The sequence below is a fragment of the Gopherus evgoodei genome, chromosome 20 (assembly GCF_007399415.2).
Source record: "Gopherus evgoodei ecotype Sinaloan lineage chromosome 20, rGopEvg1_v1.p, whole genome shotgun sequence".
Classification (NCBI taxonomy): Eukaryota; Metazoa; Chordata; order Testudines; family Testudinidae; genus Gopherus; species Gopherus evgoodei.
In genome coordinates this window covers 2,859,015-2,882,805 of record NC_044341.1, presented here as the reverse complement: position 1 = coordinate 2,882,805, position 23,791 = coordinate 2,859,015, and the positions used below count along the sequence as shown (strand labels likewise).

Genomic DNA, 23,791 nt, shown 5'->3' with positions numbered 1-23,791 from the left:
TCATGGAAATGTAGAAATGTAATACAGCTCCAGGCAGTGCCTTTGGCAATCAGTCCCATGGTTTCCTTGGTGATAACACTGGTAATGATCCAGAAGGGGAAATATCAGACTCCCATGGTATGCCTGATTGGAGGTACAGGTTGCTGTAAAACACACAATTTAGAGAACAATATAGAATAGCAATCCTGGCTATATGTGCAGGGTTAAGTAGCAAGTACAAAATACAGGTTCAGATTAAGAAGTTATGTCATGCAGGCATGGAAAATGAAACCAGTTGCGCTCCCACACTGTAATATGGCGTTAAAAGCCTAGCCATCTTAATTTATATATTGTCTGTACTCTTCCAGGGGCACCTCAGAACTTGGGAAAGTCTGATAGAAAAGTCTATCCTAACTTTGCGCTGTAGCAACTATGTGCCAGCATTTCAGTAAATAGATTAATCTAGAGGTATGACAATGACAACTGTCGTTGCCAATGAAAGGTCAAACATAGCAATTGTATGGAATCCCTCCCCAGCCCTCACAGAAATTGTAAGAATAAAGATGTGAACTTTGTCTATGTTCAGCTGTCTCCAGGTACTTCCTAGCCACATCTAAGAACAGAACTTAAGGATGAATAAACAAAAGAATTTGGAAACAGGAAATAGCTTCCTTTAACTTTAGTAGCCTTAACTACTTTTGAGCCTAAACTGGGCTACTTGCTATGCTGATTAACAGTACTGGAAAGTTCATCTGCATTTGATGACTAAATGACAGCAGTGGTGCTAAACCTGAAACCACCCGCTACTTGTGAACTTAAATAAGATGAGCTGCTAAACAGTGTTGTTTTTAGTTATACAGTCACACAGCACATGTTTGGTTTGTGCAGCTGGCAAATGATACCGAGGAGCCCTCCTTCAGCCAGCCAGGGACTTTGGTGACATTCACAGTCTGCAGTTGCTTTTGTATTTTTCTCTCAGAAATCTGTGATTCTCTGCTGGTCTATTTTTAAGTAGTTAGCAAAAATATGACTTCACCACTAGCTATCAGCTGAGTTGGTTTTTCTGAACAGGTGGTACCCGTGGACATCCATTTCAGATCAGGCTGTAAATGAATAGTTCAGATCTGCATTTCCTCTTGTAGTGGAAGTTATACACACCAGCAGTTGCTTTAATGTGCATATAGCTAAACATAGACTGGAGCAGGAAGAAAGCCTTATCTGGAGGGTAATGCACAGAACTGGATATCAGGAGATTTAGGTTTCATACTCAGCTCAACCACTGATTTGCTATGGTCCTTTGGGCAAGCCATTTCACCTCTGTTCTTCAGTTTATCCGTAGTTAGAATTGGAATAGCATCCTTACAGTGAAGTTGAGGTTTAATTTATTAGTAGATTGTAAAACAGTATAAGTGTCTTGTGTGGAAGTTACTATAAAATGCAGTATTAATTAGTAATATTTCCTGGACAGATGACGGTCTTGTTGAGTTTTTCTTGCTGCTTTGAACCTATTAGTCTTTACTCTAAATAAATTCATTAAAATGCATAGCTTGTTATTGAAAAATCTCCATTGCTATGTAACTCCTTAACAGACTTGGTCCCCAGACAAAATGTTCAACACGGGCCATCACAACTTAATCTGTCTTGTTGCACTGATGCCAGCAAAAGCCTTTGGTAAAGAAAGTTTTAGCAGATTTTCAATTTAGACTTAGGACTCGGTTCTAACTCTAGTTACACTCATTCAACTGAGGGCAGAATGGGGCCTTAATTCAGTGGGAAAGGAATGGATGTATCTGTGTCAAAGATATCACTGCCAAAAATGTTTCGTCTTCTAGTCAAAAACCATATTTCATTGTGAAATAGCTAATCTAAAATTTTGTCCCAAAATAATGCTTGTGCCTCTGAATTTTTTTCTCCCTTTATACCCTTAATGTTGTTCCTTTATATCTTGTAATTTTGTCTTTATATTGGACATAAGACTTAAATGTAAAGAGAATAAATCCCCAAGGCATTCTGAAGTTTCAGGTACAATAATCGTTTATGCCATTCCCCAGATTAGTATGGCTGTGGTAGTGATCAAGTGTGGTGCATCCTGTTTTTTCCCTTCCCTTCCCAGGAGATACATGTCCCCTTTACAGCACACCTGGAGAGATTTGAGAAATGCAGAGTCAGGCTGGCTCTTTTCCCCATTTGTTATTGCTTAGTGCATATAGTGTGATTTATCTTTAAGGCTCTTTATAAACAGTGCATTTGAAATCTCTATTAATTTGTACATAATACTGTGTCCACCTGCTTTAATTTAAACCCAATATTAATTTTATTTTGTGGTCAAAATAGCAGGAGTCTGAAAGTGGTGCCCTGGATATAATTGCCACCACTTTGTATGGCTGAAGCAGTGATCTGTTTGTAGTGATGTTTGATGGCCACTCCTTGGGCTATAGGGTAGCAGCTGGGAGTGCCACAGTTCCTCCTGAGGCACAAACCATGCTAGTTACAAGCCTTTCCTCACACTGTTGTAACCAGCTCAGTTTGGTGTTTCAGTGCGAACAGGGATTTTAGAAATCCCATACTTCACTGTGCTGGGCAGAACCACGCAGCAGACTTCTTCCTCAGCCCAAGCAAGATTGTCGCACAGTTTAGGAGCACTCTGTTAGTGCAGACCAAGTTACAGTTCTGTTTGAAGACAAAGTATGAACATTGGTCTAGAAAGGGAGGGTGTCTCTAGAGTAGGTGCCAGAATTCAGCTGTCCTTGCTTGCACTGTCTTGGGGGGGAAGTGATTACTTGATCACTGACAGTTGTTAGCTTGGAGTTTGGGATTAGAAGGGAGAAAAAATAGTGACTGGGGAAAGACTGGTAAATGGATTGACTTTCCAAATTCCTTTCTCAGAAGGTGACCAATTCCCAGGTTTAAGGTGATAATGATTAAAGCCAACAGTTTTGTGTATAAAACCTCTTGCCTTAAAACAAAACCAATGGTGTATAGCTTAAATATACAGCTGCTTCAACACAGTGTTTTTTTTGTGCAGAATTGTTTCCTGATTTCATAATTGGAGAAGCTGAAACAGGGACAGGTTACTGTTGAGGGGTGGAAGGTGTGAGTGCGTGTTCCAGCAGCCAGGTAAGTTTATTACAAAATTAAGACCTAACATCTCTAAGGGGGGAGCGGGGGAGTGCCTCTCTTTGAGCCTTGGACTATACCCTATAGCTCAAGGCTTTATAGTTTTAGCATTGCTGCCTCACAGTTTAAGCGCTGACTGCGTAAATGGAATTTGTTTTGCTTGTTTGAGTACTTAAAACCCATCAATATTTGCTGAGTCAGAGTCCATGTTTTCCCTTCCGTGGACCTTATTTGAGCATTGTGTCATAAACTTGGGTCAGAGTAGCATGTAATCTTTTTTTTCCCCCTTATAGAACCTTGGCAGTTAATGCTTCTTATCTTAAAATTTACTTGAAGTGGTTGCTCTTTGAAAAACAGAATACAAAAACCTTTAATTTAGGTGAAAAGGGTATTTGGAATAGTCTATAACACTGGCAACTAATAGGAGTTGCAACAGCTTGCTTTTTTTTTAGATTGAGAATCACGGAGAAAAACTAGTTGCTGTTTGTTTAATTGTACTAACCTGCTCTGTCATGAGCTATGAATTTTGTGAAAGAGTAACATGCTTGTGCCATTAAAATGGATACCTCTTAGCAAGGAAGGGGATCAAGATAGTTCAACCACAAACTCAAAAGTTAGGGAGGGAGAGAATAGGAATGATGAGTGGGGGTGTCTGAACCACAAATCTTTTAAAGGATTCAGTGTAAAGAAGGATTTGCTTTTTGCACTGAAAAAAATCTTCAGCTGTTTGAGTTCAGTCCGAAAGTTCAACACTTGTAAAATATTAACCTCCCTTACAGTGTGTACATATTGCAACACCAGTTCTCTGCCTTCTATGCCAACAAGTCCTGATTAGTAGCTCAGCTGAAGCTCCTCCTTCCATTTTTTTAGTTTGAATGCCATGGTGTCTTGCAGACAAAGGGTCTTATTTGTGAGCTGAGATACCAAAGGAAATAAAATCCCTCATTACATTACAAAATGTGAAACAGAGCCTCCAAACCTAAGGAAAATGTTCCCAATTAATGGGCATAAGGCGTTTCAGACACAATAGCTAATATTGTGCGTTTAAGTAATGTTTTGCCACACATCCAGTTTGACTTGTTCCAGTATCGTCTTTGCTCAGAAAGGTTAATTCTGTTACCTGCACACAGTAAAAGGAGGTGGTTTTCAATACAGTGCAGCTTGTATATCAAAGGATAATTTTTTGGCTAGTCACGATAAAAATTTTGTTAAGGGAGGGCATTGTTCTCTCTGTTTCTTACATAGGTGGAGGGACTGAGGCAAGTACACACTGGGAGTCAGGACCCCCTATGTTCTGTTTTTGGATCTGACATTCACTGTCTGTTATAGCCTTAGGCAATTTCCATGACTTCCTTCTGCCTCCATCTTTAATCTGTAAAATGGGAATATTAACCCTTGTCCTCCATTGTAAAGCACTTGAAATATATAGAAATACTTAGTATTACTTTCATCATTATTATTAAAATAGTATGTTTAACCTTTCCCAGATTAGCTATTTTTTAGCAGATGGCTACCCTATGTTCTGGTTTTTAATAAAGTACAGAAAATAGCTACCTGTGCTTTGCAGAAAGCTGCCCACAGCTTTTCCTCTGCAGTAACCTTGAGACCTCATGTTCAAATCACAGTAGGATTGACTCTGGCCTTCATCCTTCCATGATAGATTAACTGAGTTTCATTCACTTAACTCTGTGGTGGAGGGCAACACTGGGGCAAGGCCCTTAAAAAACAAGTGTTGCTGCCTCTTCTTCATGGGTGTTCAAGTCCCTGTGGCATTTTTGTGAGAACTAAGCTTTGTTTCATAGCTCTTGGCCAAAATTTGTCCCTGTTCCACTCTTGTGTACCCTTCAGAGCTCTGCTTGTCTTCCTTCCATCTCTGAGGTAGCAGCATTTTAGTGGCGCTATACCAAATGTGTATACTTTTTAGTGCTTCAGGATCCTTTGCAATGTCAGTAAAAATACTACTAGACCTGCGCACAGCACTGTGACCAGCTTATGTTTGCCTGCTCTCCAAATATATTTCTTGTGGAAGCAAGAGCCCCCAGTGTGCTCTTTTGGTTAATGTGTGAAATGAAGTTAAGCTTGATATGTAGAACTTTGCTGCTAGAATGGAGACAAAAGCAAGTGCGATGGTGTTTTACTTATCTGAGAAGCCAAATTCTGAGAGTCAACTCCAGTTCTGAGCACCAAGTGAAATTTCCATAGTTCTGGAAAACTCTAACTTACATTTCCATATAAACCCTTAGCAGGAGAGAGTTTGAAAAGAAAGTTTGTTCCAACAGCAGATTATTGCCATAGGAATTTCATAGTACAGAGAATTCCTGAATGCAGCTCAGGATTTTCGAAAAAGATGATATTGCGTTGCTTTAGTTTAGTGGTACTCACAACGCTCAGAGAAAAGCAGGCTTTAGCTGATGGTTTTTTCATATCTTCTGCAGAATAGCAAGGACTACACAGAACAAAAAGGTAAAATAACCTTGCTTAAATACAAATTAATTTAAATGCATTTTACCCACATTTTGTGTGTATACACACACTAATGCTTTGATATGGTAGCTGTACACATTTTGCTTTCAATTATTTGCAGAAGTGTCTTAATATGGAAATAGATGAATCAGATGCAGTAATTGAACTCAACAACTAAGCTTCATGTTAGTCCCTAGAAAACCAGTGACTAAATAAGGCTGGATTGATTATCCTTACCTCAGTGCTGCAAAGACATATCTGAAATATTTCCTTCTAAGTGCTGCTGCTTGCAAGCATTTACACGGAACCCAAAAGGAATGACTGTTGGAGATACTGCAACTCCACTCTCACTTGGCCCCCGGGTAAGTCCATAAATATGTCCTTATTTTATTTTCCATTATGCAGGAAAAGTATCTAGTTCAAATTGTTTGCCTGATAGGGGGGAGAGAGAATTCTTTTCAACAAGTCAAGCAAATAATATTTTGACCGAATTCAAGGAACTTCTGTTTAGGCTCCAAAAAAAGATAAAGCAGTGCAATTCCTACATAGAATAAAATGAAGTTCTAAAAAAGATAGTTAAATGGCTTGTTTCTGGGGGATTTCTTTATTTGTAATCTGTGGTCATTTAGAGGGGGGCACCTTTTCTGTGAAGTGAACCTTAAAATCAGGAAATCACAGCAGTTTTGTTAATTTAACAATGCTATCTAGTTTTTAGCAAGATTACTTGATTTTAAAATTATGCGACTGGAAATGCATCATCTCTCATTTAGGAACTTCTCATTTTCCCTGTGCCACTAGCTGAAAGAGAGAACACTTTGTGCAGGGAGGCACTGCCAGAACTTGACCATGCTGCATTTTTGTTTGAGCCCTGGCCTTCTAGTATGGAATTTCTCAGCCATCTTTATCAGACTGTTTGTATTAAAAAAAAAAATACAGCATTAGTATTTCACCTTTAAAACCATGACTCAGTAACCATCAGAAGAAAAAACTGACTTCATTCCTTATTCAGACAATGCAATGCAGTGACAGAGCAATCAAAGGCTTCTAGTGGCCTGTATAATCTTAGTTTCTGCAGTTAAGGTGGAGACCAAATGAATAGATGTGACGTGGAATCTGCATTGCATCTGCTTGATTTATAAGGGTTCTTGGCTTGTGGCTAAAAGAACTCTGGTTTCAGATGTTTAACACCCTTAACCTTGCTACAGAATGTTTAGCCAAAATTACTAAAAATTCCTAACTCTTTTCAGACACATGTTTTTACACTTGAGAAGTATAGTTAACTTGGAGTGAGCACATTTTATTGAGATCTAACAACTGTAGATGCTCTCGAAATATGCAAACTACAAGATGGTCAGATTTGTCAACAAGTACATGATGTAGTTTAAGAAATGTTCACCTTTTGAAGCACTGAGGATCCAGTTGCTGTGGACCATCTTGATCGGTTGCTAGATGCCAACAAGGAAAGCGATATGTTGGTGATAGCAACTAGTTCTTTGGAGTGCTTCTTTTCTCCACCAGTATCTGATCCATTTTGCCCAGATTTAGCTTCAGCCAGCTGCTCTTCACCTAGTTGCTGATCTTGTGCAGCTATCACAGTGCATTGTAGATGGTGCTAACTGCATTTGAGGTAGAGCAAGCTGATGTCCACATATTTATGTTCATCTGAGCATATTTCCTTTAACTCCTGCTACATCTCTAAGGTGGAACAGTGGCGTTCTGTGATCAACAGGATCAAATACCACATAGTATAACGGAACATGATGCTACTAATACTTAAGTACTTTGAGAATGTGAAGTACTTATGACCCAACTAGACCAATAAGCTGGCTAGTTCCTGTTAACTAATTATTCTGATTCTTTTAGCAGTGTCAGATTCATTGTTTTGTATCTTCACTGTGGAAGAAACTGTTATGTTTTAAACCACTGAAATATGAATGAATTTACTAAACTAACTCTAAAAAGACGCAGCAGTTTATATTCCAAGTTGATTTAATGGTGGTTGCTGTTCATACAGCATCTTAAGTGTGTATGGTACTTTAGAAACCAGTAAGCCAAGGTCCCTGTACCAAACATCTTCCTACAATAATCAGTAATGATCATCAGAAATGATTATGTAATCAGAAATGAAATGTCAAAAAGTTCATGATATATAATTGTATTTTAATAAAGATTTGTTTTAAGATTTCCACAGTGTGGCCGTATTTTAACTCATTAATATTTTAACTGGGCTGTGGATTGTTGAGGCTGCCCAGCATGTTGATGTAAAGCCTCTGCTCCTATTTGTTCTCTCCTGTTGAAATAGTTACAATCCATCAGTAGAACTGCCTTAAAGTTTGACTCTGAAAGATAGTTTGAGTGTATCCTGTTCCTAGATATCAGACTCACTAAACCAGGTGTTCTCAGACTGGGGGTTGAGATCCTTCAGGGGGTCGCGAGATCATTACATGAGGGGTCGAGAGCTATCAACCTCCACCCCAAACCCCGCTTGCCTCCAGCATTTATAATGGTGTTAAAAATATTAGTGTTTAATTTATTAGAAGGGTAGCACTTAGAGGCTTGCGATGTGAAAGGGGTCACCATTAAAAAAAAAGTTTGAGACCCACTGCACTTAAACCAGCATTTGGGAAGATTATTTCAACACTTAACAGCTTTAACATAAGGTTGCCGCCTGGTTTCCAGACAAAATCAGCAGCTTTGGTTGAAAATTGGCTGTCAAACTGGCTCCCTCTGTATGAAAACAGTTCCAAGTGCACACACAAGTCGTGCTCCGGCCTTGCTCTCTGCAACAGATCAGGCAGGATCACTAAAGCTTTTTTTCTGCTGTCAGATGAGACCTACTTTGCAATGGAGGAAAACAGTCCTTGCCCTTTAAATGTGAAAGGGGGTGGAGGTTGAAGTGTCGTCAGGACTGAAAGCAGGAAGGAAATGTGACCTCTTGCAGTTTCTTTCCTAAAGAGGAGCCTCCATAGCTCTCTGTGCAACGTGCAACAGGCTTCTGCTGCACTCCCCACTCGCTGCACTCCCCACTCGCAGGGCCACGCACGTTTTCATTTTCTACCCACTTCCAGAGCTGCTTTCTTCTATCAGCCGTGTCAGGCATTGTGCACATGTTTCCTTTACGTGGATTCTCCCCCATCCAATCAAGAAGTCCAAACAACAAGGTAAGTGTGCAGCCCGGGCCTCTTTCCTAGTTAATCCCTCTCTTTCATTTACAGGTAACCAGGGCCGTCCTTAGGATTTATGGGGCCCTACGCAGTATTATTAAACTGGTGCCCCTATGCCGGATGGCAGCCCAAGCTCACAGCCTGGTGGGGGAGGGGGAGGAGGGACTTGACAGCAAAGGATAATGAGATGCCCAGCCTGCCTCATGGTGGCAGAGAGTCACAGTTCCCTGCAGAGACTTCCATGCACTCTCCCTCATGCAGAATGGACATGAAGAAAGTACCTAATTAAAAGCACTAAAATTTGGGAATAAAAAATGTCAGTCACAGGTTTTTTGATATGCCCTGAAGTTTGTCAGAGATTTATTTGCAAAAACTTCATAGTAAGGGTGAGTCAGCTGTCCTGCTGAATACAATATTACATATAATGGAATACATGATGCAGCTCTTCTCTGTTTTACATTTTCTTCATCAGTATTTCTAAGTTGAATTTATATTTTAAATATACTCAAATCTTAAGCCAGCATTCCAGATTACTACATATTTAACTCACTGAAACAAAGACATTCTTTTAAATTAATCAGAGAGGTTTAGTGTGTTCATAACAATGTTCATTGCTTTTAGAAAAAGGGAACAGTAATTTACTTTGTGTGATCTCCATAACAAGAGACATGGTTATGAAATTTCACCAACTTTAAAAAAAAATGTTTCCAAAGATTTTAGGTATAACAAGGATTTTGTCTTACTAAGGTACTGATTTTGCTGGAGGGTTCTTTTAAAACTAGTTTGTCGGATAGTCAGAAGTAAAGAAAGGGAACTCTTTGTCCAGCTATCTGGAAGGGAAGGACTGTTGTCCCTTTAAGGGCTCTCTTCAGTGGGCAGTGAGGGGAGAGGTGGTGAAGGGATGGACAAAAAGGACAGGAAGACTTGGAAGCACTTTTTTTTTTAACTATAGTAATTAAAATGTGTATTTTAGATAAAGGAGGTCTTTTGAAGGATTTATTTAAAAAACTGTGTGTGAAGATCCACACATTTAAGGCTAAATAAAGGTGATTGTGCATCTAAAACTCTATGCAAGCATTTTTTAGAAATGTGATTTTATAATCTTCACCAGCTCACTAATGAAATATTTTAAAGCAAATTTTAAACTAAAGTCCTGTAGACTGACATGTTCTGTGTAAATATTACATTAATGCACAACTGTTTTTGTCAGTAAAGTCAGAAACTGACAGTATAAAAATTTATTTGGGCATAAGCTTTCATGGACATCTGATGAAATGGGTTCTAGTCCACAAAAGCTTATGCCCAAATAATTTGTTAGTCTTTGAGGTGACACAAGGGCCATGTCTACATCTAAAATTTTGCAGCGCTGGTTGTTACAGCTGTATTAGTACAGCTGTATAGGGCCAGCGCTGCAGAGTGGCCACACTTACAGCAACCAGCGCTGCAAGTGGTGTTAGATGTGGCCACACTGCAGCGCTGTTCGGTGGCTTCAAGGGGGGTTCCGGGAACGCGAGAGCAAACCGGGAAAGGAGACCAGCTTCGCCGCGGTTTGCTCTCGCGTTCCCGGAGCCACCCAGCAAACCGCAGGGAAGGAGACCTGCTTGCTCGGGGTTCCGGGAACGAGAGAGCAAACCGGGAAAGGAGACCAGCTTCGCCGCGGTTTGCTCTCGTGTTCCCGGAGCCACCCAGCAAACCGCAGGGAAGGAGACCTGCTTGCTCGGGGTTCCGGGAACGCGAGAGCAAACCGGGAAAGGAGACCAGCTTCGCCGCGGTTTGCTCTCGCGTTCCCGGAGCCACCCAGCAAACCGCAGGGAAGGAGACCTGCTTGCTCGGGGTTCCGGGAACGAGAGAGCAAACCGGGAAAGGAGACCAGCTTGATTACCAGAGACTTCCTCCTTCCACGGAGGTCAAGAAAAGCGCTGGTAAATGTCTACATTGGATCACCAGCGCTGGATCACCAGCGCTGGATCCTCTACACCCGAGACAAAACGGGAGTACGGCCAGCGCTGCAAACAGGGAGTTGCAGCGCTGGTGGTGCCCTGCAGATGTGTACACCTTCAAAGTTGCAGCGCTGTAACTCCCTCACCAGCGCTGCAACTTTCTGATATAGACAAGCCCAAGGACTCGTCCTTGTTTTTGCTGATACAGACTAACAGGACTACCACTCTGAAACCTGTCAGTATATACCTTGGGGTTGGCAAATGCCTGTTAAATGGCTTTATTACCCCTTGAATGTCTCTTTAACAGTTTCAATGTTGTGCTAATAGGTCTGGCAGGCTGGAGGTTTTTTCACTTTTAACTACTAGATTCCCTCCCAAGGAAGACTCACCAGGCTAGAGCAGCCATCTGTGGGAGCCTGCAGGAAGGGTCAGAACAGGGATAGGAAAACAAGAGGGTGGACACTAAGACCCAGTGGTGCCCCAAATTTTCAGGTGCCCTACGCAGCTGCCTATGTTGCCTATGCCTAAGGACGGCCCTGCAGGTAACCTTTCCATTAGAACCAGAGTAATCTTCAGGAGTCTTGTGTCACAGTAAATAAATTCCTTCGAAACGTTGCCTCCGTCAAGCATCTGAGAATTTATTTCAAGTTTCTACAAGAAATGGAGAGAGGGAACTATTTATATTCTTAGGATTTTTGTAGTATAAAGTTCAGAGGCAATCTTGGTAAACAAATCATTTAACTCCTTTAGGACAGAACTCTAGATTACAAATGCAATGTTACCATAGTGAGGGAGAGGAGTCTGTCTGGCTTGCTCTTCTGTTTTAACCCTTTGAGTCCAGAGGCTGTTTAAAAAGAGCTATATCTGGGAGCCAGCTCACTTGCTAGGAATGAGTTTCCTATTTTTATTGCATGCAGTTACATTGACGGTCAAAGAAGCAACCAGAACAGCTTGACGAGGGGAGAATTTCTGGCACTTAAACCAGACAAAAGAATGACTGACTAGTAAATGTTGTACACCAAAGTAGACTCATGGTGACAACAACAAAAAAATCCCCTAATATTTAGTTTGATGAAACAAACAATATTCAGCTTTAAGATCCTGTTTTGTGATCATCTCAGGCCACTTTATGATCTTCTGCATGAAAGAGAAGCATAAATTTAAAACCTCTGAACAGTTAAAAGTATAGCATCTTCCTATTCTAAGCATGGTCGTGTTCCTATACCTAATCCTGGGATGAGGGAGGGTAGTGTTTTCTCCAAGTGGTCAGTAGTAGTCTGAGGAGGTGATAGTGTTTTCAGACCCTCTAAAAGTTTTGTGCTGGGTAAAAAGTAGTCTCTTTGTTATCAGGACTTCATTAAGGTGGCTCCCTAGTGTGTGAGTCTAGCATGTTGTAGATTGGGGTAGTCAGTTGTTTTTTTGTCAAGATCCAAATTTCTTGATCAAGGTATAGTCAAGGTTCAGACTCCCATAAGTAGGGTAACCTGTTTGGAGAACTCAGGGCTGGTCTGTGCTTGAAATGCTACTGTGGTGTAGCTGCAGCTGCTTCAGTATTGGTACTACCTACGCCAATGGGAGGGCTTTTTCTGTCAACACAGGTACTCCACTTCCCCAAGAGGCAGTGGCTAGGTTGGAGGAAAAATTCTTCTGCCAGCCTATCGCTCTCTACACCAGGAGTTAGGTTGGTTTAACTTAGCCACTTGGGTGCGGATTTTTCACGTCCCTGAGAGATAGTTGGGTCAACCTAACTTTTTAGTGCAGGCCAGGCCATAGCTTCTTGTTAGTTTTGTTATATGAAAACCACTAAAGACTTAATTGTTCAAGGTGCAACTTGGACCATCTTTTGTGGCCTTTAATATCTTTTTAAGCCCAGGGACTGTTGAATTCCTTCCATCATTATATTTTACTTACATCCTTCGTTTCCGCTGTATTTTGAGTTTGGCCATCTAATCTTTGGTCCATGTTTGGCTAATGGCTGTTTGAAAAGCTGCCAATGTCTCAACATAATTATTTTATAAAGATTTTCTTTTAATTTTTATGTAAAAACTGTCCTTTCACAAGTGTTCTCTCATTGAAAAGTGGCTGTCATTTGGGGCTTTCCTACTTTGCTGATGATGCTTCTTATCTGTGATCTGTTACTGCTTATTTTTCGGCATCCAGAGCAGCAAACATGTATTTCCATATGCTTTACAGTATGGAATATTATAACTGTTGTCAATAGATTTGTCATTACCAGTTTTTCTTGAAATGGGGAGGCATGTGTCATTTTTAAAATGAAAAAACTAAAGTAACATCTCCCTTGATAACTTCATCTGTTATTCTTGGGCATAACCCACTTTGTATAGTGCTGATTCCGTTAATGCTATCATGCTGTTCCTGAAAAGATGTTGATGACAGTGGTTGATGGAGTATCCCACACACTTTGGACTCAAAGACGGCAACTGGAAATGAAAACATTTCAAGTCAATCCACTGGACTTCACTTAAAATGGACACAAGCAGCAGATAGAATTATTTAGCTTATTTAAATAGCAGGTAAAGAATAGGCTTTTACCTGTTTAGCTCCTTTTTTTCTTTCTGGTCTCATACCGTAAGTTTTACTATTTTAACCAGATCCACAAAAAAGTTACTGAACCTTGTGTTAACTTGACCAGTTTTCCATATTCAGTTAACATTACTCTTAGCTTTAAACTATTCCCCTGTTTTCCTCTGCCCAGAAGTAATATTGTAGTGCACACATTTCAGGGGTTACTGAGGAGCCCAGTTTATAAATCCGTTCTTGCATGCTTAATAGCATGTAATGGTTGTCCTTTCGTTAATAGCTTCTTGGTATTTTTGTTTTTAGCCTTGGCAAAATACTTTTCAGTCTAGTTTTATGTTCCTTTATAGCACTGAGTAAAATCAGTTTTCATAACATAAATTTTTAACAGAACATCTTTAAAGCTGCATAAACATCTGCTAGAAGGCACATAACCCTAGAGGTTTTTCTTTCAGAATTTTAGTTTCAGGGTTAAGAACCTATGGTCTCTTTTTTTTTTTTCCTCACCACTCTTATTCATTTTAATATTTTCTGCATAAACACCATGTCTGAAAGAGCCTTTGGATTGTGCTGTTGGTTATATTTTAAACCGAAACCAAGTACTGATTAGTAAGTACAGTACTTTGGTATTAACAACCCTATTTAAGTACCATGCAGTAATAGTCTACTTCTACGGTGTGGCTTGTCTTGTTCTGAGGATATGTGGATAAACTCAGTGACATCAAACATTGCTGGTTCAGATGATTATGGAGAAAATTACTGAAAATAAATAAATGTGCATGTGAAACTTACTAAAAATAGTTAAACACAGGCCAAGGAATAAGGATTTATAAAACTTTTCAGATGGCTTTCAGCAATGAAAACCTGTTACTGAATACTATGAGCGTTGGCAACATATCACAGTAGAGCAGAGTAACAGAGAGATTGACTCCTTAATTGGAAGTACATCCATTAATGCATAAGATATCTATTTGGTGACCTTGAGAGGCAGGTATTTGATTGCATTTTTTTAGGAAATGTTCTGGATGGCAGCTATAATCTTACCGAGTCAACATAATCTAGTTGTGTAGTGCTGTGATTTTCACTGTCTTCCAAAACACAGATTTTCATGTCCCAAGTTAATGAGGGTTTAGAGCTAGGTTTTGTATGTGACTGATATATGGGGCGTTGGGTAATTTAAAACTGAATATTAAATAACCTGGCGGGTTTTTTGTTCTAGTTGGTTAATGTTTTAACATGATTTGAGGGACAAAAATTTCTTCGTGTGAACACAGGTATAACTTAATGGTGGCAGCTGAATAAATACATTTGTAAAAAAGTAAGTAATACAATTATCTGTTATCGTAATTAAGGATTGGCATATTGTGCTCTCATATTTTATAGCTAAAGCAATTAATGAAGCATGGTAGGGAGCTTTTCCTCTGACAAGATCAGGTTACGCTACTATTATTTCCATATATTTTTACCATAAATGAAGTAAGCAGGTGATACTAGCCTGTCTTGAGAGCCAACTTGAATATCTGTGGGCCAACACAGATTTTAGAAAGAGATCATCTTAAAATTTAACTGGTAACACTTATAAAGAAATTCCAAGTGATTATATTACTTTTTATTTTGAAATTATGGAGACAGCTGCCACTGTCCTTGAGAGGTTTTGCTTGAGGAAATTGATCCTATAATCTGTTCCTTGTATCTCTTAAGAGGCATATTTACTTTACCAATTTTTCCATCCCTGTGTCCCAAGCAGTCTAACTGTAAATACTTTTCTGGTATGTACATTTCTAGATGTGCTGTCTGCATCTGTCACTTTCCAAAATGGACAGAAAAGCTTATTGTTTAAAGCTGACCTCTGTTTGAAATGAACATGTCAGGAAAGGCAAAACGACTTTTTCAAAATGCAAAATCTTTCTAGTTATAACTGTAGTGTTTTGTATCCCTGCTGTTACTCTAGACAAATGACGATGCAATGTAAAGAATTTTTTAAAAAGTCAACAGTCAACACATTTTGCAAACATTGAGCCATTTTTTACCCTGGAATATGCACATGCATTTCCCATTGGAACCAGGTCGTCTGAATCGCAGATATCAGAAGATAGAATTTGGCACTAATATTTACAACAGTCCATTGAATTATGTAATCTCCCTGAGGCAGAGGAAATTAGAACAGATCATTTAGTCACAAAAAGAATCTAAGATTACATGAGAAGTCAAGAAATCTGGATTTAGGGGTTGCTCTAGGCCCACTGGAGTCAGTGGGAATCTTTCTGTTGATTTCATGGGCTTTCCATCACACTTTTAGTCTCTTGTTCTAACCATTAGACTGGACATGGGTGCTCCTTCTGCTGGAGACAAGGGGTTTCCTTTTTCCTGCCTTTTTCATGCTCTTAAAATGTCTTGTGTCTATCATCTGTCCCCAAAAGATACAGTACTCCATGTTAGTAAAACTGAAACACAAACCCACGTTCATTTTTCTAGTTATAATTTCAGTCTGTCTGTCTTGCTGTGGCAACTTATTAGATAAATTGCATGTTGCAAACAAAGTTTGCATCTGGAAAAAGTTGTTAGGGGTGGAGGTGGAGGGAACAGCTGATTCTTGATGTAGGGAATTTCCTGATATGTATGTATTTGAATGGCAAACAAAGTATCATGGAGAAAATGTTGTCAGACCTGTTTTATGAATGCAAATATTTTCCAGTGTTTCCCCAGAAACCTAACTGGGTCTTTCTTACTTGTCTGTTCTCTTAGGCCCCCTGCGCTAAAACCTCTTAATACTTCAGAATTCTAAAGTAGGGTGTGGGAGGCAAGTAGGAAAAGAATTGAGGAAAACTGAAGAGGCAGGAGTTTGTGTTGAAACCGATCCAAAATTTCTGCTCACTTTTCAGGCAGAAGTTGCATTACATATCCCATTTTGGTACCATTTTCCAACCATGCTTCCATTAAAGTTCTGATTCTTAATGGGGTCTGCGTTTCACCAGTTGACAATCAATGTCGTGTTACATGCTAAATAATTTGGTGCTGGTTCTATTATTCAGTGAAGTTTAGGGCTTGATGAATTGCATACCATCTTGCTTTCTTGCTAAAACTGGGAGCATTTGTTCTTTTCAGTTTTGCTCTGCCATTTGGAGGTAAAACTGAACTGCTTTATGCCAAGCACTAATGTAGAATATTTAGGGCTTGTCTACACTGACACTTTACAGCTCTGCAACTTTCTCGCTCAGGGGTGTGAAAAAACACCCCCCTGAGCGCTGCAAGTTTCAGTGCTATAAAGTACCAGTGTAGACAGTGCACCAGTGCTGGGAACTATTCTCCTTGCGGAGGTGGGGTTTTTTTGAGCTCTGGGAGAGCTCTCTCCCAGCACTATGCCACAGCTATGCAAGCCACGTTAAAGCGCTGCTCCAGTAGTGTGTTAATGTGGCCAGTGAAGACCCCTTAGAAATCCCAAAACATTAGCATTTAACCCTTGTTTCACCCCAGTAAGTGCTATTGTGGAATGAATGGAGTAGAAGGAAGAATAAAGAGAGTTTACCCTGAGGTTTGGAGGAACAGCACTTTCCTCCGGTAATTCAGAGGCAGAAGCATTTTCACTTTGAGTGGGAAAGTTTGTTGAAGCCAGTAGGAATTGAAAGTTGGTATATTCTTTGCAGCACTATAGAACTTGAGTTCTGAAGATTTGCTTTATAGCTGAACAAAGTGAGGAATGAGACTTACTGTTGCTTTGGAGCTATTAGGTAGAAATGACAATAGAGCTTTTGTGACCCTGACTGTGGTATGTTAGAATTGTTTCTAGTACTTTTTGGAAAGGCATTACCAAGGGAGGGCATTTATAACCTTCATGATTAGACTTTTTAAGATCGACATCTGGGCCCTGAAAAATGTGTACCAAGACTTTGTGACTTAATTGGATACTAATAAAGAAGAATAGTTAATCAGTTTTTAAATACAAAATGTCACATCTGAATTTTACTTGGTTTATTTGTTCCAAATGTTTAATAAACTTCCTAATCTAAGATGTTTTATATCTGTTAGCTATATTTTATCCAACTCTTGAGGGAGGAGCCAATAATGAAGAGCCATTGGAAAACCACAACAAGAATAACCGACAAGTTTTACATCAACATGTTGTTTTCCAGTGGCTCTTCATTATTGGTTCCTTCCTCAAGAATTGTGTATCTGGTAGGGATTGGGTAGTGGCATGTGACTACACAATTGTTTCAAAGTGTAGGCATTAAGGTCTCGTTCAAAGAGGTTGGTTTGGCTTTTCTTGGGTATATTCCTGAAACTAGCACAGGTAAATTCACTTTTTTTATTAAGTTTCTATATAATATAGTGGTTCTCTCAAGTCATTTAATGCTTTGGGATATTCGTCTTTATTGTCAGTATTTGAAACACTGGGTGAATACTGAGAAGGACGTAGGAATTATTTTCACTGCAGCAGGACTCATCAGTGAGTGGTGTACTCCTGTAACTGATTGTAGCAGTGCATGAACCACACTTGGAGCAGTGGGGCTTGTAAGATGTCTAGAACTTCACTTCATGGTTTAATAGATCTACATCTAAAAGAGTGAAATTAGGGTATCTTGGAGGATGATTATTTTATTGATGGCCTCTTACTCTGCTTCTCCTTTTGAAAATATAAAGCAGAAGAAAGCTTTATGGAAAACCTGAACTAATTCACTTTTTTTGTGCAGGCACCATCATTATTGGTAATGGCGGGTGAGATTAACTCACTTATCTGGAGCAAAAGGATGCTTAAAAAAGCACAGAGGCCGCCTCCTGCTTCCTGTTTCTGTGCTGAATTGCTTCTTTTAAAAAAAAATTTGCACTCCAGGGTTTTTCTTTTTGCAAAGAGGAATTAAAAGGTTTCATGATTCAGCAGCAACTGCATGAGTCTCTGGAACTATCTAAACTGCCAGAGAGAGAAGCCAAGTAGTCAGAACTATTCACTTACATGTTTTCTGTTTTCTATTTTCCTTCCCCCATATCGACAGGTGTAACTGAAGGGAGCTTTCAAAGATGTCGAAAACTAACAAATCAAAATCTGGATCCCGCTCGTCTCGTTCAAGATCTGGATCGAGATCACGCTCCCGGTCCTTCTCCAAATCCCGTTCCCGCTCCCGTTCTGTCTCACGATCAAGAAAACGCAGGCTCAGGTAATGCATGCGGCTTGATTGCACCCTTTTACTTCAAAGAGTTTTTCTTCTTCCTCTGTCCTGCTCAGATGTTGGCTGCACTAACAAACCCTCCTGTGAAAAGCCTTGTGTTAGATTCTAGAGTAGCTGAAGTGTTCTGTCTCTTGGGTTACTGATTTCGTTTGCTCTCTGTTCTGTCTTGCAATATGCTATTGATAGGGTGTCCTACAACACGCATGTGTCTTGCATTCTTCTGCACTCTTGAATAATCGCTGATCCTTTTAATGGAATATTCCCATATGTATGTTATGTAAGTAGATGTAGCTCCTCAGAATGCTGTGCTGTTAGTGAAGGAATGTTGACCCAGACTAAATGGAGGAACGGATAAACTTTACTTTCTTGTGCAGTAAATAACATCTCACCTAAGGCTTCATTTTAAACCTCTTAACAGACCGAAGTTGTTCTTGATCAAATTTTTTGTAGATTATTCACTTTGATGATTTAAGGGGCTGAAATCAGAGAGTGTTGACATTTTTGGTCAGAACTGACAAATGGGAAAGACAACTGAGAGATTTCCACAGCGAAACATGCTCCTTTTCATTTATTAGCTTCTTTGTTCTCTTCCCCCACCCACCCCCCCGAAACTTTATTGATAACCGCTTTAAAAAAAGATCTTTAGGAAAAGTCATGCATTTCTTAGAGTTGAGTTCAGGACGGTCTTTTCCAGAGTCTCAGTCTAAGCCTCAGACGGGAAAGGTGGATGTCTGTGTGGAGGTTGAGGGGTGTTCCATCATGAGGGGAGTCAGTAACTGAATTCTGCAATGGTAACTATGGGCCAATCATGTAAATTAGTTGAGATCTATGGTGAGAAATCTATGGTGTGCATGGTAGTTGCTGCATCTCTGAATTACTTCTGACTGGACCAATTTAAGACTAAATAAAAGGAAAGCGTGGATTTCCATCACCCAGTATCCTATATGACTAGTTAAGGCTTTTATATCTTACAAGGCCACCACCATTTGGTAATGATCTTCACTTTAAAAAAACAAGACAAAAAAAACCCTCTATTCCAGTTGGGCTAGATGTTATAGTGTCCATCTGTTTTTTCATGAATCTGAAATGTATCCTGAAGATTCTGAACATTGCTAGGCTTGTAAACATACACAACTGTTAATAATTAAAAGGGATTTTTTTCAGGATGCAGAAATATAATAAAAATACTATTGGAATGACAGGAAAGCCAGGACAAAACCAAAGCAGAGATGGAGACTCAAGTGGAACTGAGTTCTTTTGCAGGGAAGGTGAAGTATTAGAAGAGGTGCAGTATAGGTTTGGAGCATCTGGCCAGCATTGAAGTAACTATGGAATCCAGATGCGTTAAATCGAACAGGACACATCTTGTCTTGTGTTGCTGCTGAAACAACTTGGACGTTGTTAATAAATTGGTAAAAGAGAATTGGAATGGAGAGGGTTAATATAGACAAGTCCTCTTCTTGCAAGGCTTTCGCGTACTCACTGAGGTAGGTGTAGTGTGATATCTTAGGGAGAAGAGACTAGAAAATGTATCTGTGTTTAGGGAAAAAAATTGGGGACATCATTTTGCTTTCCATGTTCTTTGGTGGTTTGACTTGCATTCCATGCTCTTTCCCCATGTTTGCTTCTGATTAGTCTTGTGTATTTAACTTTTGTTTGTAGGGTCAGGTATGTTGCTATTTCTTTTCGTTTTTGACTGTTGTAAAAAGAGTGGAATTGCCAGAACTTTAGAACAATGTATATTAAATTAACTGGCTAGCCATGCAGTGCAAAAGACTTCAAAAATAATTCACTTCTGGCACATGTATATTGTATTTTGCATACTGCATCCTTTTTAAATGATTTCTTGTAAACAGTCTCTGCAGATTTTTGGAGTGAGATTTTCATGTTCCATGCCTCAGTAAAATGACAGAATGGATTTTGGAAGCAGCATACAACAGGTCCCTCACTAGTAATTGGTAACAAATGCAGTAGGCGCCTGGGGACAGGAGCATGTGAATTCTGCTTAGTGCTTTTGGAGCACTTCTCTTAATCAGTTCATTTTCACTGCCTGCATCTGCATGTGCCTTTCCTTCTTTCTTGTGTTGATACTGTTTTCGAATGAGAAAGTATCTAAGGTAAGTTGCATTGTTTTCTTATTTTGAATAAAGGAGCACAAATTCTTTTAGCAGACGATTAAGCAATTTATATTAACGCAGATTCATACCAGATGTTACTAGTGCTGTAATGTAAGCCGTTGCCTGTTAAATATTTGTGTATTTGATAATTGGACAAAAGAGAACCTCATTTTAACCCAATTAAAAAGTGAGATTCGATTTTAAGCTTTAGACACTTCAGTGGCAATGTTGTGTACAGTTACTAATATTTTGGAGAGAGAGATGTAGAAGTTGATGCCCGTCAGGATAAGATATCTAAATACTGTTACTGCCAGAGTTAGTCAACTCTTTAGATAACTGGAACTTTATTAATACAGTAAGAAAAGTTTTAATGTTTCCAATAAATATGCATCATCATAAACAATGAGTGAGATTTGCTGCAGGGATTTTTAACCCTGTGTAGTGTTGGAGTTTCCTTCATATTTTACAAGAACATAGTTGCTCATACCTTTCCCTGTCAGTACAACTTTGCAGTTGTCCAATATTCATTAAGTACATTAACCTGATCAATCCTGAGCCATGATGCTACTTTTAAAACTGCAACTGCTTCAGTTGTTTAAATACTTGATAAAACTGAGCAAAATCCAATTATATTGGAAAAACACTTTGAACTTCTTCAGCTCTGATCAGCATTTACATATCCCCTGAAATGTTGTGTTCTTTAAATCTGTGACCCCAGATATGAGCACTCCCATTCAGTCCTAAATTCCGTTCTCTTCTTTCTTCCACTAATAACCTGCATGCTCATATCTACCCTTTGAAAAGCAAGCCGACGTGTTGATAAACAGTGCCATCATGTGGCATCAGGCTAGGGATACATTAAATGCCTTAGGCAATCTTTTCTTGATGCTCTGTCTTTATTTTACTTGATGGAGATCAGGATTAAGAACAACAGCAGTTCATGTATGGTTTGAGATTAGAAATATAGAGAAGTCAGTCATTGGTTTTTCTCTTCAGTGCTACCATTTTCACTTACAAGTGTTGAAGTTCGTTTAATTTCTCTGGCAAGGAAAGGTTTTTCCTCTTGAAATTTAAAATTAAAAGCATATGAGATTTGGGGCTGCAAAGAAGGGAGAATTCAGTCTGTTACATGAGACAGCGCTGGTCTTATGGGGTAGAAATGCATTCCCGCCATGCAGGAGACCAAGGATTAGAGATACCCTTGGCACTCTTTGGATTGTGAAAACTGGACACTTGAGAGACATGCCACTTGGATTTCTGAAGGTGGGTACCGGCCATATTAGTCCGAGGACAGTCAGAACAAATGTATCCCTATCATGGTCTCAGCCATGATTCTAAGGAGGTTGGTTTCCTGTCCAGCTGTAGTTCAGATGTCATGAAGTTGCTGCCAGGGATTGTATGTGGATGGGGCAACAGTGTTCACTGGGAGAAAAGGAAAAATTACTTAAGGGGCAGTGAACCCTACACAAAACCAGTAAAATAACATTTAAAACTTTTTCAACTAGAAGGCTGCATTGAGGGAAAGAGTTTTCCAAATACTGTTTTTTCTTTTTCAGTTCTAGGTCCCGTTCAAGATCATATTCTCCGTCTCACAACAGAGAAAGGAACCACCCAAGAGTGTATCAGAGCCGGGATTTCAGAGGTCATAACAGAGGGTACAGGAGACCATATTATTTCCGTGGGCGGAACCGAGGATTTTATCCATGGGGCCAATATAACCGAGGAGGCTATGGAAATTACAGGTCAAATTGGCAAAATTATCGCCAAGCCTACAGCCCTCGCAGAGGGCGTTCCCGCTCTCGATCGCCAAAGAGAAGGTCTCCATCACCAAGATCAAGAAGCCATTCTAGAAACTCTGATAAGTCATCTTCTGATAGGTCAAGGAGGTCTTCGTCTTCCCGGTCTTCCTCGAACCACAGCCGAGTTGAGTCTTCCAAGCGTAGGTCCATAAAGGAAAAAAAATCCTCTTCCAAGGACACGCGGGCATCACAGGCTGCAGGAGATAATCAAGGTGATGATTCGAAGGATCAGCCATTTTCAGGAGGAGCTACTCAAGATGTCAAGGTGTCTGAGGGGTCAAAGCCATGGCAAGACATGACCACTTACAGCACAAGTTCAGTGTCAAGAGTGTCTGCCGTGCCTGAGCTTAGCCCAAGAGAGCGCAGTCCTGCGCTAAAAAGTCCTCTCCAGTCTGTTGTGGTGAGGCGCCGTTCTCCTCGGCCAAGTCCATTGCAGAAGCCCAGTCCTCCACTGTCAAACCCCTCACAGCTGGGATCTGTTTTACAAAGCAGTGCCTCATTTCAGACAGGCTCACATCAGGGTCCATTTGACCATGGTTCATCAGGATTGAGCCCAACGAGGAAGAGTCCTGTGTGTAAAAGTCCCACGGCAATCGGTTCAATTTATGGTGCCTCACAGAAGGAGGAAGCAGCAGCTCCTGGCGGGGCAGCCTTTTCAAAGAGGCAAGTTGTGCATTTTTCCTTTGTGTTCAGTTCCCATGCCAGGTACTCTGGGGCAGGAATTGGGGAGGTGTGTGTAACTCTCATTGAGTGGTAGGCCTTATTCTGCATTATTGGAAGTAGTTCTCTAGTTTTGTCTTCTTTACAGCACTATCAAAGTTAAGATGTTAAGATTACATAGATACCCCAGAATTCACTTCTGAACTGGAAAGTTATTTTAATAAATTTAAGTGCTCAAGGAGTTTTTCCAGTAATTTGATTTTTTAATTAGTCTAAAAATTGTCACATTCTTGAATCACTGCATATAATTTATATATATTTGTGGTTGTATATTCCTTGGCTCACTTATGGTTACTTACTTATTTTGGGGCATTTCCCAATTTTAAATGGACAGTAGAGCATTAAAAATTCAGTTGGTGGTACTGATGCCAGACGTGCTGATTTTTGGGGAAGAGGTGCAGATGCAACTAAAACCTTCACTTGCAGAAGGCTTGTTTGCTTGCTTTTGGGCACTGTCAAGTTTAACAGACAAAATATTGATTCCCTCTTGAAATCTATCTGAGTTAATAAGCTTCTGGCTCTTGGGCTCCAGCAAATATTATAAGTTTGCAAAGGGAAAAATTTTGTTTAAAAAACTTAAACACATAACTTACTGCATATCCTAATAGAAACAAACCAATACAGGCACTGTGAGAGCCATGGTGCAAATGCATTGGGGTAAATTTTATGTATGATTGGAATCAGGAGAAAAAAGATCTTCAGTACAGGAGTATCTTTCTAGTCTGATCCAGTCAGCACCCCAAACTCCTGACAAGTGTCCCTCTAATTAATTTTGTTTTAAAGGACCTCCTC

The 23,791-nt window shown here is 39.8% G+C and overlaps 1 protein-coding gene across 7 annotated transcripts in view; it reads left to right on the top strand.

Moving 5' to 3' along the window:
* Positions 1–23,791, top strand: part of THRAP3 (thyroid hormone receptor associated protein 3) — a 72,576-nt gene that overhangs the window by 32,513 nt on the left and 16,272 nt on the right. For 4 of the 7 annotated variants that reach the window (XM_030539142.1, XM_030539147.1, XM_030539148.1 and 1 more), the window contains 3 exons: positions 3,005–3,096; positions 18,190–18,351; positions 22,037–22,942. In XM_030539142.1, the coding sequence (XP_030395002.1) occupies positions 18,215–18,351; positions 22,037–22,942 (1,043 nt within the window). In that variant the 5' untranslated portion in view covers positions 3,005–3,096; positions 18,190–18,214. Of the gene's footprint in view, positions 1–3,004; positions 3,097–5,531; positions 5,560–5,680; positions 5,922–8,508; positions 8,721–18,189; positions 18,352–22,036; positions 22,943–23,791 lie in introns of those variants that run through there. The other 3 variants (XM_030539145.1, XM_030539144.1, XM_030539146.1) reach the window with 3 other exon arrangements.